The following is a 19,205-nucleotide window of genomic DNA, read 5'->3' as shown; positions in this document are numbered from 1 at the left end:
CTGCAATCCTTCGATAAACACTGACAGAAGTAAATCCTGTCTTTGTGCTTCTGCTGCAGGGTCACTGCTTCTTTCCACTGGTACAGTTTTGTACGAAAGAGCCTCTATACGTGCTGCAAATTGTCGCACTGACTCGTGTGGTTTCTGAAAAGCCTGAATAAGAGCACGGATGTTAGAGTGCAAATTGTGCACTGAACTGAACCTCTCTTTCAACGCTTTCACAACATAGTCAAGACTGGCTTCTTTCTTTAACCTAGGATTATTCCTAATTAATTCTGCAGCCTCACCTGCCACCTTGACTCTGATCAATGTTAACTTATCTTCATCTGACCAACCCACATGAGTGGCAATAAGATCAATCCTATCTAAGAAGTCATTCAGACTAATTCCCTTGTCTGCACCTGAGAATAGAGGAACAGAATCAGAGGATCAGAACCAAAACCTGATAGAGCCATTACTTCTCGACTCTCTTCCCAGTCTATTGCACTATTACTAGCCACTCTGGCTGCTCGTTTTGACACTTTCTTTGGCATTTTAAACTGCGATCAGCAATTTCCAGCACATAAAGTAGGGATGTATCCCAATGTGTGATTAACAAGCGTGCCTTTTAACCTTATGTTGCAAACATACAGTTGCAAAAGTGTGAAACAGTAATCCTCAAAATTAATATGTAAACATGCAATACAAAATTTTGCACAAAACAAAATACTTAACAGGTACTGCGTGAAAATGTTTGTGTTGGATACAATACTTTTAAAGTCCAAATGTGTATCAGTAGTACATATCTGGTATGCAACCTCAAACAATAAGTATAAAATAAGCACAGTAATACGACCACTGTATAGGCCTGTCACTGTAACTAACTAACGAGTAGGGTTTCAGTAAAAAGCCTAGACATGTGGAAGAAAACTTTCACATAAATATGCAATAGTACACATGACAATCACCAGTCTCAAGTCAAAATTAAGTTCAACTATAAGCGCAAGCCAAAAGAGATGCAAAAAAAAAAATAAATAAACAGCACAACAAAAATTGTTAGGATCGAAAGTTCACGGCACCAATATGTTATGGGGACAATTGTCATGGCACCAATATGTTATGATCAAAATTCACGGTACCAATAATGTTATGGTTTCCTAAAGTCTGGTACCTAAAAGGTTTCCTACTCTGTTGACATAAGACTTAGAATTTTTTAACAGTAATATACTAATATCAGTAAGCCCTGTGCATTTGCGTTGTGTTTTCGGATTAACCCTGAAATCAATTTGAGAATGAGACGGGTGAAAATCATTGAGCACACACACAAAAAGAAATAAATAAACATTGACTGATCTAGAAAAGTGAGCCTATTTATTAAAATTTTTAAGAGTTACTTAGTCCAGTAATTTGTAGGCAATTAATATTCAATTAGAACTGTTAACATATTGATTATTACACAGTGCAGAATTAACTTAGTAAGCAAATCATATTCAAGCTGAACTGTAAAATATTGCTTTCTACAAAATGCATACCTCTACAGAGTAATATTACTTCTATCTTAGACTCAATAATATCAAACTATTATTGCTATTACATTCAGATAAATATGATCAGATAAAACTTTGGATAAATTAACAATACCCTCCCCGGGGAGAAAAAAAAGAATAATTAACAAGTTATACATTCCAAAAAAAACATTTCACACAGAGTAATCAATACCAATGTAATTCTGGTTATTGCACAAAGTAACTTTCTATTTTCAAAAGAATGATTTAACCGGGTAATATGTTAATTAAAATCAGCTATTACTTCCTACAAGCAATTTAACTCAGAATAATCAATACCAATGTAATTCAGGTTATTGCACATAGTAACTTTCTATTTTCAAAAGAATGATTTAACCGGGTAATATGTTAATTAAAATCAGGCTATTACATCCTACAAGCAATTTAATCCCTAAGAGGAGCAAAAAGCTCAAATAATGACACCTTTACCAATCAATCTTCACCAAGAAAGAAATTCACAAGTTCAATTAAATAATTTAATGAAGAATAAATTTCCTTAACCAATCTAATTTACATTCACTGTTTCAATTAACTAATTTAAATAATGATATATTTCCTTGGCCAATCTAATAATTAACTTTATGGACAACAAAATGATTTCATTAGAATTAGGTTAATTTACTCAACTACAAAATTTTAATTCAACTAATTAAGTTATTTCAATCACTATTAACTATTTTAGTTGTTAGAATTACTTATTAGAAATGTCTATTAAACTTTACTATAAGAATTAACTATTATAAATTTTTTTCTTTTTTTTTTTTTTTAAATATCAGACCAACAAATAAAAGAAAACAAATAAAAAAAACTTATCTGATGAAATACAAGCTGCAGGTGAACAGGAGGAGGAGAAATGCCCTCATATTTAAAAATTATCAAGATGCCAAGGAGGACGGCTGCTGAGCGTAGTAGAAAATGAGAAGAGTTCTTAGGTAGATAGTTTTCCAAAAAGTCCAGCAATTACTATTGATTTAAGAAGCACTACGGAGGTTCTCTTTGATGTCCAATCCAGTATTGAAGTTAGCATTTTTGTCGTAGAGACACCGGAGCTAGCGATGCAGAAGACTCTTGATGGCGGCAATTAATTCTTAAAGATTAGGAATATCGATGCAGACGAAAACTCTATTCATGGAGGAGAAACTGAAATTTCTTCTTAACGGCACTAGAACTAGGCATCACCCTTCTTTGCATTTTCCTATTTTAATTATCTTTGAGTAACTTACATGTTAAGGCACGGCAATGAGGAGCCTATAATTTAGTCGAGGTCATAATGCGTGCAACTAAGTCCCTCGTTCAAAACTCCAGGGCAAGAGGCCCGTAGATCCAAAGGCGGAAAAATGCATTTTCCGAAATGAAATTTAGCTGCCAACGAGACAGCGTCCGATGGTAAGTAGAAAGTGCAAAAAAGTGTAAAAAGTGAGCTCCTCCGGTAAAACAATCCGTTAAAAGGGAGAGCGCCGGACTGCCAAGTTGGCGCAACCCATTTTTCGCAGAAAGTTGAAATAGTTGCAACCACAGCATACCCTCATGTTACCAAACTCGCCAAAACCACTATTTTGAAACCTCAAGGGAAAATCTATGTCGCCAAACCCTCGCCAAATAAACACCACCTGCGACCGGGGAGATTAGGAATTTCAACAACCCTGCAAGGGTCCCAACGAAAGAACGCTGAAAACTCGCAAAAAGTGACTTTTCAACCGGAAAGAAGGCATTTCATCCCCCTTTAACTAAATCACAAGCGAAACGAAGAAAAATCTACTAATTAAAGCTCATAACTGAAATGCAATTAAAGTTAGAAAAATGAAAGTTATGCCAAATTAAAGAGCTAATTTTTCTGCAACTAATGATATTAAATACTAAGAAATCAAATTAATTTTTGACATGAAAAACTGAGTTTATTACGCAGGAAAAATACTTATCCATTGTTTGCGTGTACAAGAATGAAGACGCAGTTCGCGTAAACTCGGAAAGCCAAAATATATTACACTAGAATTAATAGGCCCAAAAAAAATATAACCAAACTTGTGTAGCTCAAATTTTGAATAATTACAAATTAAAATTTTGATTTTTATGAATCACTTAATTAAATTAAATTCGCTACACAACATCCCATAAAAATCAAAATTTTCATTTGTAATTATTCAAAATTTGAGCTACACAAGTTTGGTTATATTCTTTTTGGGCCTATTAATTCTAGTGTAATATATTTTGGCTTTCCGAGTTTACGCGAACTGCGTCTTCATTCTTGTACACGCAAACAATGGATAAGTATTTTTCCTGCGTAATAAACTCAGTTTTTCATGTCAAAAATTAATTTGATTTCTTAGTATTTAATATCATTAGTTGCAGAAAAATTAGCTCTTTAATTTGGCATAACTTTCATTTTTCTAACTTTAATTGCATTTCAGTTATGAGCTTTAATTAGTAGATTTTTCTTCGTTTCGCTTGTGATTTAGTTAAAGGGGGATGAAATGCCTTCTTTCCGGTTGAAAAGTCACTTTTTGCGAGTTTTCAGCGTTCTTTCGTTGGGATCCTTGCAGGGTTGTTGAAATTCCTAATCTCCCCGGTCGCAGGTGGTGTTTGTTTGGCGAGGGCTTAGCGACATAGATTTTCCGTTGAGGTTTCAAAATAGTGGTTTTGGCGAGTTTGGTAACATGAGGGTATGCTGTGGTTGCAACTATTTCAACTTTCGGCGAAAAATGGGTTGCGCCAACTTGGCAGTCCGGCGCTCTCCCTTTTAACGGGTTGTTTTATGGGACGAGCTCACTTTTTACACTTTTTTGCACTTTCTACTTACCATCGGACGCTGTCTCGTTGGCAGCTAAATTTCATTTCGGAAAATGCATTTTTCCGCCTTTGGATCTACGAGGCTCTTGCCCTGGAGTTTTGAACGAGTGACTTAGTTGCATGCATTATGACCTCGACTAAATTATAGGCTCCTCATTGCCGTGCCTTAACATGTAAGTTACTCAAAGATAATTAAAATAGGAAAATGCAAAGAAGGGTGATGCCTAGTTCTAGTGCCGTTAAGAAGAAATTTCAGTCTCTCCTCCATGAATAGAGTTTTCATCTGCATCGATATTCCTAATCTTTAAGAATTAATTGCCGCCATCAAGAGTCTTCTGTATCGCTAGCTCCGGTGTCTCTACGACAAAAATGCTAACTTCAATACTGGATTGGACATCAAAGAGAACCTCCGTAGTGCTTCTTAAATCAATAGTAATTGCTGGACTTTTTGGAAAACTATCTACCTAAGAACTCTTCTCATTTTCTACTACGCTCAGCAGCCGTCCTCCTTGGCATCTTGATAATTTTTAAATATGAGGGCATTTCTCCTCCTCCTGTTCACCTGCGGCTTGTATTTCATCAGATAAGTTTTTTTTATTTGTTTTCTTTTATTTGTTGGTCTGATATTTAAAAAAAAAATATAATAGTTAATTCTTATAGTAAAGTTTAAGAGACATTTCTAATAAGTAATTCTAACAACTAAAATAGTTAATAGTGATTGAAATAACTTAATTAGTTGAATTAAAATTTTGTAGTTGAGTAAATTAACCTAATTCTAATGAAATCATTTTGTTGTCCATAAAGTTAATTATTAGATTGGCCAAGGAAATATATCATTATTTAAATTAGTTAATTGAAACAGTGAATGTAAATTAGTCAGATTGGTTAAGGAAATTTATTCTTCATTAAATTATTTAATTGAACTTGTGAATTTCTTTCTTGGTGAAGATTGATTGGTAAAGGTGTCATTATTTGAGCTTTTTGCTCCTCTTAGGGATTAAATTGCTTGTAGGATGTAATAGCCTGATTTTAATTAACATATTACCCGGTTAAATCATTCTTTTGAAAATAGAAAGTTACTATGTGCAATAACCTGAATTACATTGGTATTGATTATTCTGAGTTAAATTGCTTGTAGGAAGTAATAGCTGATTTTAATTAACATATTACCCGGTTAAATCATTCTTTTGAAAATAGAAAGTTACTTTGTGCAATAACCAGAATTACATTGGTATTGATTACTCTGTGTGAAATGTTTTTTTTGGAATGTATAACTTGTTAATTATTCTTTTTTTTCTCCCCGGGGAGGGTATTGTTAATTTATCCAAAGTTTTATCTGATCATATTTATCTGAATGTAATAGCAATAATAGTTTGATATTATTGAGTCTAAGATAGAAGTAATATTACTCTGTAGAGGTATGCATTTTGTAGAAAGCAATATTTTACAGTTCAGCTTGAATATGATTTGCTTACTAAGTTAATTCTGCACTGTGTAATAATCAATATGTTAACAGTTCTGATTGAATATTAATTGCCTACAAATGACTGGACTAAGTAACTCTTAAAAATTTTAATAAATAGGCTCACTTTTCTAGATCAGTCAATGTTTATTTATTTCCTTTTGTGTGTGTGCTCAATGATTTTCACCCGTCTCATTCTCAAATTGATTTCAGGGTTAATCCGAAAACACAACGCAAATGTACAGGGCTTATTGATATAGTATATTACTGTTAAAAAATTTTAAGTGTTATGTCAACAGAGTAGGAAACCTTTTAGGTACCAGACTTTAGGAAACCATAACATTATTGGTACCATGACATTTTTTTAACATAACAGTAGCACCCATCTTCTTGAGAATTCAAGTTCTTAGAGGGGACAGGAAAAGCAGCGCAGTTCGGGGATTAGATAAGAAGGGGGGCTCTTCAATTAAATTTCGAGCAGTTCGTATCCTACCAAATTTACGAATGCCCCTGAATGTTTATATCCTGTTTCTTTCTCTATTTTTGTAAGTCTTAACTACTTTTAGGACAAAGGTGCTATTGTTTTCCCAGAAAAACTATGGCCGAATGGAGTCGTACCTTACTCTATTGACAAGGGACTGACATGTGAGTTATACATCGTTTTCAATTGAAAATATTTTATATTTAACTGTGCATAAAATATTTACTTTTGTGTTCAAAATAATTATTTATTGTGCTTCTTTTTCCATTTCAATATGCCTCGATTCCTCTCTTCATTGCTATGTTGACATGCAAAAGAAAATGGTGAAATTTAATTAAAAAAATTATCAATAGAATATTTTTTGGCAAGTTTGTTGAGAAATGACCCAGTTTTTTGAGAAATTCGAGAATTTCGAGAAGTTTTACTTCTTCCCGAAAAATTGTTCTGAATCTTGTGCTCTGCTTAGTGTCCCACATATTTTAGCAAATAATTTATGAGTTATGTAATTTGAAATTACAAGAATCCAATAATGTCTTGCCCCATTACGAAAGTGAAAGAATTCCAGCCACAGAAATTCATAATAACATACATAATTTAAAATTAGTTTGCATTCGGCAAAGAATACCTTTAGCAATTTAATTTAACATTGTACTGTCTTCTAACATTATTAGCTTAAAAAATTTAGAAAAATTTCTACTAGCTAACTGATTGCTAAAAAAAGTACTTTTGCAATAGTTTTTTATTGTGTGTGTGTGGGGGGGAGGGGTTACTTTCTGATCATAGCAGAAACTATAGTCTTTTAATTCATTTTAAATGTAATGGTTTCTAGGTTTATGTGCGTATTAAAACGCGAATTTCGTAAACCGCGAATTGGTAAAATGAAAACTTTTGCCTTTTTATTTGATGGAAATATTTGTTGAAAATCTTTTGTGCATAAGATCCAGTGAAAAACTTCATAGCTATTTCTTGAATAATTTCTATTTTTTATTAAATAAGTGCAAAAATCTTCATGTGGGATTAATTTCCGATGAAATAATATCGTAACAAATTTTTCGTGCACCGTTTGTCAAGGCCATTTTTAACAGTTCATTTGAAAAGTAAAATTTTACGTTCACTGTTTCTAATTTTCGTAAGACTAATTCTAAAGTCTTTTTAAGACAATTCTTAACTCCTAAAGCTTGGAACTGCTTCAAGAGTTGAAATCTGCATGCCAAAATTAGATTGTAGTTTCGTTTTAGTCATATGATTTTATATTTTTTAGTTTACCAATTCCTATCTTATATCTTTTTGAATATAATCTACAGTCATTTACTAATTAATCTTTTTTTTCAGTTCAATCCAAAACCCGTGGAGCTTTCTCTTATTACATGAGAAGTACCTGCATTCGATTTGTTGAAAGAACAGATGAAAAAGACTATATTAGAATTTTTCCCGGACAAGGGTAAAATAACTTACGTATAAAGACAGAAACAATAACCTAAAAATAGACAATTGCTAATTTGTTAACTTTTATAATTGAAACTCTTAATGCATTCGATTAAATACGTTTACAACAAAATTACTATTAGAAATAAAAACATTAGTTAAAAAAAGCATGTTTTTCAGATGATAAGTGGTAAAAGAAGTCTAAAGTAACATATTTCTGAGCTGTTATTTGCTAATTACTGAGATATCTACATTTTTAAATTAAAAATTTTCCTCCTAGAGAATTTGCTGCGTTTTTAAAGACGCTTAGTTCCTGTTTATTTTGAACGTGTGATTTATAAAGGTGCGTAGTTGTCTACAGTTTGAAAACACATCAAAGATTTGAATAAATTAAATCGACTTTTAGGTTTGTGATTATTTTAGATGACATAACTCCTAAGTTAACTCTTCTTATCACTGTTTCTGCAGTAGCTTAGCTAGAACGAGACGGAGGGGTGAGCGGTGCAATTCTGAGAGCAGCATTTTTCATTTGAAACACATTATAGGTTTGGTTTGGTCTATTTGATTATGGCAAAATACTTGAGGGCTGTCTGCCTAAGAGGAGGAGTGCCTTCATAGAGGACTATCTAAGGGAAACTGGCTCGTGTATACGTTACACATGGAGAAAAACGCGAAAACGGCCATGCAGCCAACTAGTTTGCGAGATTCGAACCTCCGACCGAACTACCAGAGTTCAGCGACTTTACCATTCGGCCGCTGGTGTGCAACATATTATAGAGATTAATTACTCACACAGATCTTCGGAATAGGAAGTATGGTAGTACTTCGGAAAGTAGTAACAGATTAAAGGTTGTGAATTGGCTCATATTCATGCTACGACCCTATTGACGTCCTACACAAACTAATATCGTCTATTCGCTGATTGTTTCTGACTCTATTTACGTCATACACAAACTAATGTAAAGCTACTTTATAAGTAATTTAGCGTTAATTAACCAGTTGGTATTTACAATTTCAGCTTTTACCAGAACTTCTTTCCGTATTCCTCGCCAGAATATAAATGAGTAGCCAGTATTTAAAATGAGGTTTTTTTTTTTTTTTTTGTTTTTGTTTTTAAATTTAAAACAGAACTGGTTTCTGGTATCGCGTGCGCGCTACGTGTTAGTTTCCTGCCAGTCATGGTAGTTGTAATTATTCGGCTTTGCGTTCTATCTGCTGCTGACACTTAAATTGCTGACGTTTCGGTACAGCAGTTGAGCCAGCTTCTAGAACAGCAATTAATTGTTCAGTTTTGACTACTGCTCCATGTTTAACTTAAATTTGAGTGTTCTGTTTAGTAGTATATCCATGAGATGTGGCTTATATATTGTAGCACGAGAGAGTTGCCTTTATGTTTTAAAGTTTGTTTAAGTCAAAAGGCTATTCTTAATCTTCTAACAACTTTGTTATTAAGACACAATAACACGCCGAATAAATACTAATTCAGAAGTCAAACAACACAAAAATCAGCGTTAATCTACAAAATTTAAAACAGAACTGGTCATAAAACAGAACTGGTCATCATTCAAGCAGAACTGGTCAGCATCGGTTTGCCTTCCACCACACTTTAAATCATGTCATCCGACTAAACAAAAGTTAGCTTCATTTTATTCCTATGTTTTCCGTGCTCTTCAAGTTTGCTCCTCCAAACTAGCCCTTGATGAAGAACTAAATTATTTAAAAGCAATAGCTATTGACAGGGGCTTTTCACCCAACATTATTAATCAAGCAGTTAAAAAATTCTCATCTCAACACACTAAAAGCCACACTCTTATTTTAGGAGATTATAAAAATTCTGTTGTCATTCCCTTCTTTCCATCAATTAGCTATAAAGTTGCACATATTTTGCAGAAATTTAACTTTCGGGTTGTTTACTCTCCCATCAATAAAATTCCAACTTCTATACTCAAGGACCCCATTCCGGATATGAATTCCTGGGGTATTTATAGGATTCCTTGCCAGTGCGGTTTAATTTACATTGGCCAAACTAAGAGAGCCTTAAAATTTCGCGTCAAAGAACATGAGGCATATGTTAGAAAAAAGGAAACACAGAAGTCTTCTGTTGCTCAACATTGTTGGTCTGAAAATCACACTTTCAATTTTTCTGCTGCCAAAATTATTCAAAAAACATCTTCCATTGGAGAACTGGATTTTCTAGAGGCATTTCAATTCATAAAAATCTTTCTGTTCTAGTTAACGATCCTAATTCCAATCCAAATTTGTCTTCGGCTTTTAGAGAAATTATGTTTTAGTTCTGGTTTCGCCAACAGATGGCGCCACTTGCTTATTCTTGTCCAGGCTTTCTTATCTTATCTAAACATTATTTCCTATCTTGTTCATTTGCGGTTTTGCAGCTGAAGATGATGGTTCGGTAAAACCATCGAAACTAGTCCTGTGAAAATTTTGTAGATTAACGCTGATTTTTGTGTTGTTTGACTTCTGAATTAACTTTGTTATTGTTTCACACATAGCAATAATTCGCTTCACGCCTGTTAAGGTTACATAGCGATAATTCGCTTTACGTCTGTTAAGGTTATTGGGCTAATTAACATTACCAGCTCAAAACCTACAACTTCTATGTTACATATAAATAACATAAACTGTGAAAATGCTCATGCAGCCAGCCTAGGAGTTTGATTCTAAATTTAACTACCAGTATTTAGCAATCTTCACCACTCAGTCTGAACTTCTATGCGAAATTGCCATAAAGAGAGTGTTAATTTTACACCGGACGAAGTATTCAAAGAAACTTCAGAGAAATTATAACCGCTTCACTTCTTGCTGTGCTTTCCTTATTTCGTCGAAACTTTAAATGAAAAATGTCGATGTCAATGAAATTACGATAATGAAGATATAAAGAAAGAATAATTCCTCAGTGAGCGAAAAGTATTTGTGAATTTTATTTCTGTTACTGCTTGGAATAAAGAAACAGAGAAATGAAAGGATGTTCGCTTTGAATGTTTGCAGTTTATTCTAAAATACAGCTTCCAGGAACTCAGTTCTAATATTGTTATAGTTACATGATTAATTATTATGATTAATATTATAATACTATAGCAAATTTTCCTCGCAATTGTTATAAGTGTTGATTGCCAGAAGAGAAAATTTTTATAAATGCAAATCAGTTAAAACACCTTAGATCTAAAAATAAGTACCTAGAATTTTCGAAATCTTACTTTTTTGCAGAAGAACAACAGGAAATAAAAAAAAAAAAAAAAAAAAAAAAAAAAAAAAAAATGTATAAAATGTCATAGATGAATTTGCTAACATAAGAACATGCAAAATTCCATTTTAAATGATTAGAATTAAAATTGTATTCCAAAAATAAACAATAGAGTTACTTTTACTTATTTCCGTACTCGTTATTAGCATAAAGGACGTTAGCCCAGGAGGGCTATTAATTTCGTTTTGGCATTTTGCGTTGATTCACTTTTTTTCCAATTGTTGCCACCAAATATTAAAGCCCTGTATCATATTTAAAGAAATTAAATAATGAAGAATTTGCATAAATGTATGTATGTTTCTCACAGTGTGATAAAACAACGGTACCTAGAGCCATAAAATTTTGAATAACATAATCCTCCACCGAATATGGGCATCTGGAAGACCTAATTTGATATTTGGAATTTATTTTATTATCTATTTCATATTACATTTAAGAATTTTAAGAAACTCAACGATTTTAAAGCGAAGAATAGCAACACTGTACGGGAAAAAAAAAAAAAAAAAAAAAAAAAAAACTTTTATCTCCAGTCCGCAAGATTTTATATTGGAAATTCTAAAGATATACTCATTTTATAACTATTTTGCGATTGCTGTTAAATTTAATTTTATGGTTTAAGTGCGAAGAACATGATATTTAATAAATAAAGGTAACTCACAAGACGTTATAAAAACGCCCCTTTGGGCGTAATGCAAAATATGAAAGCTTTGAGATTTTAAGTCCAAAGGGGCTTTGTTCCTGAAGGGCTTTTGTTTTCATTTTGCGATTTTGCGTCGGAAACCTATAAACGGCGTATCACTTTTCAAATCGTTGCCACCAAATACTATCACCCTGTATTATATTTGAAGAAATTAAATAATGAAGGATCTGCATATAAATGCGTGTATATTTCTCGCATTGTGATAAAACAACGGTACCTAGAGAAATACAATTTTGAATGACGTAATCCTACTGCGAATGTGGGCATCAGGAAAGCCCAAATTTGAAATTTGGAATTTGTTTTATTATCGATTTCATATTTTGTAAAACTTTAAGGAATTTTGATGAACAAACTCAACGGTTTAAAAGCGAGGAATGGCAAGATTCTACGGGAGGAGGCGGAAAATCTTTTTATCTCCAGCGCGCGGAACTGTGTATCTGAAATTCTAAAGATGGGCTCATTTTAAAATTATTTTGCGACATTGCTGTTGAACTGAATTTTATAGTTTAAATGCAAAGAACGTGCGTGATATTTAATAAATAAAGGTAACAGACAGAATGTTAAAAAAACGCTCCTTTGGACGCAATTTAAAATGTGAAACATTTCAGATTTTTTTTCTTTCTTTATTTTTTAACACATTTTTCCGTGTACGTTGAAAGAGGTGGCAAACAGATAGCCCTCTTCGGATGGCGAAAGCTCTGTCTATGCCACTGTGTGTTTGATCGCAAATATTTAGAAAATTACTTTAATTAATTATTTTTCAAGGTTTATTTTATAACTTTTTTATTTGAGTTATTTGAGAGAAACTAATTTTTTACTTAATTTGTGTCCACGTAAAAGTAAAGTACTATTTATTATTTACTGCAAATAGACGTTTTGGAGGAATTTTTGATTAAAAATATTCTTACCTTGTGCACTGGAAAAAAAATTAAATAAATTCAAAATTGGAAATAAAATTACTTATGATTAATTACTTATTACAATTAATGATTTGTTATAGCAGCATTGATCAAAGAAAGTACCATGCTAGCCACATATTTTATATGTATATGTATTTCTCAAGCCTCTAATAGCCCTGTAAACGTATTAACGGAAAAAGAAAAAAAATAGAAATATTTTAATTAGAAATTTTATTATTTTTTATTCTTTTATAAGGATAAGCATTGTGATTCCAACGAGAATCAATTTCAATATCACTTCATACCCGAGCTCGGCAGATAAATTTTATATGTTTATCAGATAAGATACTCATTTTGATTTAATAAATTTCATTGATGAAAACGTTAGTTAGCAAACCCAAGTTTTTCTAAGCATGTATAACAGTTTTCTTAGGATTGAATCTAAATCATGATGATTTTTTTCTAACAATTATATTACCACTTTCAACATGGTTTATCTTACATTCAAATTAATTTAGCTTTTAAGCAACAATATGTAATTTCCGCGAGAAGGTGAAAAATGAACTTAGTTTTAAAACAATAAAATTTCAAATGAGTGTAACTGGGGCGAAACATAATTATTATCTAATTAGAAATAAAATTTTTTTTTTATTTCACTAGCCATATTTTAAATGTTTGTTTGTCAAATATGGTTAATGTCGTCAAGTACTCCTTGTTACGTAGTGGCGTGGTGTCAAGTGCCAGTGCAAGAAGTCGATACAGTTGCTGTATACAAAGAAATTATGGTACTTTTCCGCTTTGCCGGCGCAAGGGATTAAAGTCGCCAATCATGGTACAATTGGTGCCAAACGGAATATCCTCGCTGGTAACCTTTTAGGCTTCATTTTTAAAACAAGTCGCCGCCATTTCTTATCAGATTGATCGTCTCTTTCAATACTGGCATACAATTACATAGAATTTTTATCAGATAGTTCAATTTTATGACCTAAGGCCATTCGTGGTAATTAAATCAATTAGGATGAAATCACGCCGCTCACCCGAAGGCGAAAATATAGAAAAGGCAATGTCAAGGGTTAAATTCATCAAATTTAATGAGAATGCACTAGCGAAGTAAAGCACGGCGTTTTACATAATTTCTGAGTAAGCTATTCGTACGAATTGAAATAATTCTTGCATTTAAACTTGTATTCCAAAATAAGATTTAACTTGAAATTAATGTAAATAATTACTGAGAGAATTAGATTTTTGTAGCGTAGTTTACGTGGGATGAGATCACTTGGAGTCACGTGATACGAACCGGCGACTCAGGATGTTGAACCATGAAAGCATAGTAAATTCTTAAATTAATGTCTTTTTACAAATTTATTGTCTTTATTTATTGGCTTTTTACAAAATTTTAAACGCTATTAAAATGATTGTGCCCTAAAAATGAAAAATTCTTAAAACTAACATTTGTTAACATTTTTTATGTGCATACTGTATGTTGTCGTCAATAAAGTCTGCTTGGCGAGATTTGCGCCAGCGAAACGGAAAAGTACCGAAATCTTTTATTAAATCTCCTAATAAAATTAATAGTTTTTTTTCTAGATGTTATTCTCACGTGGGAAGGACGGGAGGCCAGCAACCTGTTTCCATTGGACAAGGTTGCAATTGGCTAGGCACCATTATTCATGAGCTCGGGCATGCTTTAGGATTCTACCATGAGCAAAATAGATCCGACAGAGACGAATATTTAATTATCTATTGGGATAACATCAAAGAAGGTTTGTACACTATTTCTAAAATGAATTTCTCTTTTTCATTTAATTATACATTTGCAGTTTTTAATTGCTTAGGGTTATATGTACTAGTCCTCCCCCCTTGAAAATAAAATATGAAATTTGATAAACAGATATGATTAAATAAAATAATCTTATTTTTCACTAAAAAATACATTACGTGTTCAAATGAATCAGAAAATAAACTAAAGCAGAGCAAATGATGCTTAACAATTTTCACCTTTTAAATGCATTCGATTTCATCCCTTGGCATTATCCGTGCTGTGAAGCATTTGTTCGTAAATGCTTTCTGAAATATTTAAAACATTTCTACATTTCTCAGAAAGGAGCTCTTGGAAACTTGGGAAAATCGCAGACTATTTTGCTTATCTAGAAATATATAACGACAGAAAATTAGCTGCATATAGAGATAGGCAGTTAAAAATGTAAACTACAAGGGTGGATCCATAAAACAAGTGTAAAATATTATTTATTAATAATAGAAAATATTAAAAGAAATTAAGGGGCATGCTTTTCTGTCATTTTTTCACAATCACGATATCTATTTAGGTATTTATCTGAACGCAGAACTAACTTGTTTAACCCGGGTTAGTATGCAAACGCCTTTGCCGGAAATCGAACCACGGACCTCTGGAAAGATGAAAAGCAGGAAAGATGAAAATTAACAACGTCTTCTCCGGGAATCGAACCACGGACCTCTGGAATACCGGCCCGGCGTGCAGAACCACTACACGACGATAACACACTAGGAAAGCTAGAGAAATACCTTATATTATACCTTTTTAAAGGACGACTGGGTTTTTAGGGGACCCAATCGCCAAATCCTAGGTGGGGAGAAATCATCATCCACCACCCTCTTAGTTCGGGCGCCACTTTAGAGGCATTAGGTATTTTGGAAGCAGGCAGGATGAAAAATTAGCAATGTCTTCTCCAGGAATCGAACAACGGTCCTCTGGAATACTGGCCTAGCGTGCAGAACCACTACACCACGAAGGCACGCTAGGAAAGAGGAAGTTATACCTGTTAAGTAGAAATCACGTCCATGTCCATTCAACCAATTCTCGGTAGATGTTTACACATCACTCGGTAAAGAGAACCTCATTTTAGATAAATATTCCTTCAATTTCGATAAAGGGAAATAGTCACTGGGTGCTAAATCTGGACTATATGGGGTGACTCCAGACTTCTCACTTAAACTTTCACAGCAGTTCTTGACCTCATTAAGCAGTATGGGGCTGGATGTTGTCATGCAGGAGGATGACACCATCACGAAACAACATGCCGGGGTGCTTGTATCGGAGGGCTTCATGTAACCTTGTCAAAGTGGCATAATAACAATCGGCAGTAATGGTATGGCACGCTCCAGATACTCGATCAGGATAACGAATTACGCTTCGCACCTCTAAGATTTTTCTAATGTCTCGTCATTTCAATCTCTCTGACAAGTCTGCGAACTTGCTCCATTTATTTTCACAACTGCTGCTAGACAACTATCTACACTCTTCATTCCATGCACAATAATTACTTTTCAAATGCTGATGCTTGTAACCTTCTTTTGGATCCACCTAAGTATTATCAGATTTGGCATAGACCTATTTTAGAACTTTTCAAAATTTTTACATACTGTATTTTCAGCTCCCAACGAAATTACAGTTTGCTTTTAACGCAGACAAATGACTAATGAAAAATCTCTATTATAACTAAATCGTAGACAATTCGATTGTTTCAAACTAATAGGGGCACTGGAAAGTAATGTCGTTTCTGCGCATGTCGACAACAACATGCTAAGGGCAGAAGTGAAAGCAAATCCATGTCAAACACTCTTAACCAACCTTAATTGACCATCCAAGAACATTTAAAGCAAAATGGAAAAATAAGCAAAGCAGCTGTATGAGTCCCCCATAATCTGTCCGAAAAGAACAAAGCCAACCTATCCATCCCATACAACGTATTGCTTCAACGGCACCATACAGAACCGTTTTTTGATCGTTTGAAATCGTTTGTTGGAGACAGAAAAATAAGTCCTATATGATAATCCAAAACTCAAAAGGCAGTTTTAATAGGGGTTACAAAGGGTTTACATCCCGAAAATGCGCTTCTGCGTATTTGATGGAGTATTCGCGGAATTGTTAATTTTGAATTGCTGAAACCTGGACAAACTGTTAATGCAGACCCTTATTGTGAACAACTGGATGGAGTGAACCAATCTTTAATCGAAAAATATCAATTGTCAACAGTAAAGGCGTCATTCTGCAACACGACAATGCAAGACAGCACGTGTAAGACGAACACTGGAAAAAATTAATGAATTGGGGTGGGAGGTACTGCCATACTCACTCACCATACTCGGCCGATATCACAGCATTGGTTTTCCATTTATTCGGATCCCTACAACACTTTTTTTAGTGACAAAAAATTTGAAAATTTGGATGATGTCCAAAATGTCCTCTCGAGATATTTTACTCAAAAACCAATTGATTTTATCGGTCCGGGATTGAAAATCTGCACATTAGATGGCAAAAGGTTGTTGATAACGAGGATGATTATAGATTAAAAATAAAAACTTGTTAAAAATGTATTCGTTTGAATTTAATGTAAGAAAGCGACATTACTTTCTGGTCCATCTATAACAATTTGCAAACTTGAAAACTGCTGAGAAAGGATTTGTCTTAATGCAGTAAACCCATTCGAAGTAAAATGCAAATATATTTGCCAATATATGCAAAATATTGCACGCAATTTTGCTTCTGTAAATGTATAACGATAAAAGAATAGCTTTTGAATCCCTGTAAATAGGCATTTAAACATATGCAAAAATAGTTCTTTTTTTGGTAATGCAGCGCAGTGTTCAGAAATTTCAAAATGCAGCTCAGTTTTATCAGAGTTTTATTTGACAGTAAAAAATTTAATGTTTATTAATATTTCCTGATCATCGGCAAGAGTTCAACAGTTAGTTTGAATTAATACCATTTTCCAGGGGGGATGTTTGAAACTAGCCTTATATATTTTACAGCGAAATAACATTCTAAGTTGAAATATGGTCTTTGTCAATAGATTGTTTATGCAAAATGATGTGTTATACGGACAATTACCGGAAAAATTATAAAAAAACATCTACAAATCAGAGTCAAATATTAATTTGTGGAAGGCAGTATCAGGAAATAATTAACTATTTCCTCTGATGTTACAAAGTTGAGTCTGTAGTAAATTTTACTTATATGATAATGCTAAAATAAAGGTCTACCGGAAAATTCTCTCCGTTTGGGATACGAAAGGAAATATTACATTTTTTATATTTTTAATAATAGTTATCGCACAGTATAACTTCTCTCGTTACTTATGCTCTCTTTCCAGCGTAACAGTAATACATTTTTTTCAAATGCCTTCTTCTTAGAGGTGAAGAATTCTAGTAGTGCTTCGTGACGTCTGCTTCAGTTTTCAGTTTTCCCCTTCAAACAATTTTTCAAGGAGATAAACAAGTAAAAATCATAGGTTACTAGTTCTGAGGAGTATGGTGGATGCGCAGAGTTCCTCAGTCTAGGTCTACGATTTTCTGATTGGTCTCCAAAGCAGCATGTGATCTGGCATTACCATGATGCAATATGATGTGCTTTCTAATGAAACTCCTTAAACTCTTTTCTCTGACTGCTTTGCTTAAATCATCCATTTAGTGAGAATACCTTTCCGAATTGAATTTTTCGTTAGGTTTCAAAAGTTAGTAAAATATTGGTCCTTGGACGACCCATCATATACAGAACATTCTTTTATTCAGACTCAAGCTCTAAAATAGAATTACAGGTAGCAGGCTATCCGGGCTCACTATGTTTTTTTCCTAACGATATTTTCGTAGGTGATCCACTTTTCATCATCATTTATCACCGGTACAAGGAAGGTTTCAATTTTATTTCGAGCAAGCAGAGGTGTGCATATGACGACTCAATCATGTAAAGTTTTCTAACTTAACTTATGAAGCATCCATTGAGAATATTTATAAACCAATCCTAGTTTACGAGTATGGTTCGAAATAATTTGTTAAGCTGAGCTAAGTTTTTCCACCATTTTCGATGTTATCAAAAAAGGACTTTACTCAATCATGTTATTGACAATATCGTCATAGATTATAAATGCCTACCTAGAGTTTAGCTTATCATTAAGGTCGAAATCACCTGCTTCAAATTTTGTCATAAATTTATTGTAAAAAGATCATGAACGTTCTACCTGAAACTGCATTTCGAAACAAAACATTCTTTGAACGTCAACACGACGTTTCTGTAGCATTTCTTCCTTGCCGGAATTCATACAAAATACATTGTTGTAAATGAACATTATTGGTAGCCATAATTTACACAATCACATCTCAATAATGGTATGAGATCCTTTTGCTTTAGTCAATTTAGAACAGCGCATGCGCATAAATGCAATGATAAAGAGAGACAGCCATATATGTCTCAAATGAGCAGGTGCATGGGTGTTGAAATTTGAAATAATATTATCGTACAGAACTTTCCTGTAGACCTAAATATACTCTGCTTAAACATCTGAAATCTAGAAATAAGATATATATACCCTTTGTTAAATGCTTTATTAGTGACTCGTTGTTCTACGTGCAGGTTTAGAGGATCAGTTCTTCCTGTTGAAACCTGAACAAAATCTGCTGCTCACGGACTTTGACTACGACTCCATTATGCTGTATGGAGAATACACTTTCTCCAAGGAAAAAGGTATTCTCAAAACCATGGCTGCCAAAAAGGGCAATAAGCGTCTTCTAGAGGTAACACAGAAAGGACAATTGAGTAAAACTGATATTGTAAGAATAAGCATGTTGTACAAATGCAATAAAAAAAGCAATAAATTATAAATTCATCAA

The 19,205-nt window shown here is 33.4% G+C and overlaps 1 protein-coding gene across 4 annotated transcripts in view; it reads left to right on the top strand.

Moving 5' to 3' along the window:
- LOC118202551 (astacin-like metalloprotease toxin 5) overlaps positions 1–19,205 on the top strand; it is a 68,122-nt gene extending 48,917 nt beyond the window's left edge. For 2 of the 4 annotated variants that reach the window (XM_085806997.1, XM_085806992.1), the window contains 4 exons: positions 6,360–6,438; positions 7,607–7,715; positions 14,136–14,323; positions 18,949–19,205. In XM_085806997.1, coding sequence (XP_085663123.1) covers positions 6,360–6,438; positions 7,607–7,715; positions 14,136–14,323; positions 18,949–19,196 — 624 coding nt within the window. In that variant the 3' untranslated portion in view covers positions 19,197–19,205. The remainder of the gene's footprint in view (positions 1–6,359; positions 6,439–7,606; positions 7,716–14,135; positions 14,324–18,948) is intronic. The other 2 variants (XM_085806995.1, XM_085807006.1) reach the window with 1 other exon arrangement.

Source organism: Stegodyphus dumicola, chromosome 1, assembly GCF_044657685.1.
Source record: "Stegodyphus dumicola isolate Sdum_Otavi_A_Nest chromosome 1, ASM4465768v1".
In the NCBI taxonomy this organism is placed as follows: domain Eukaryota; kingdom Metazoa; phylum Arthropoda; class Arachnida; order Araneae; family Eresidae; genus Stegodyphus; species Stegodyphus dumicola.
The sequence above is the reverse complement of the archived record's forward strand: the minus strand, read 5'-3'. Positions and strand labels throughout refer to the sequence as shown.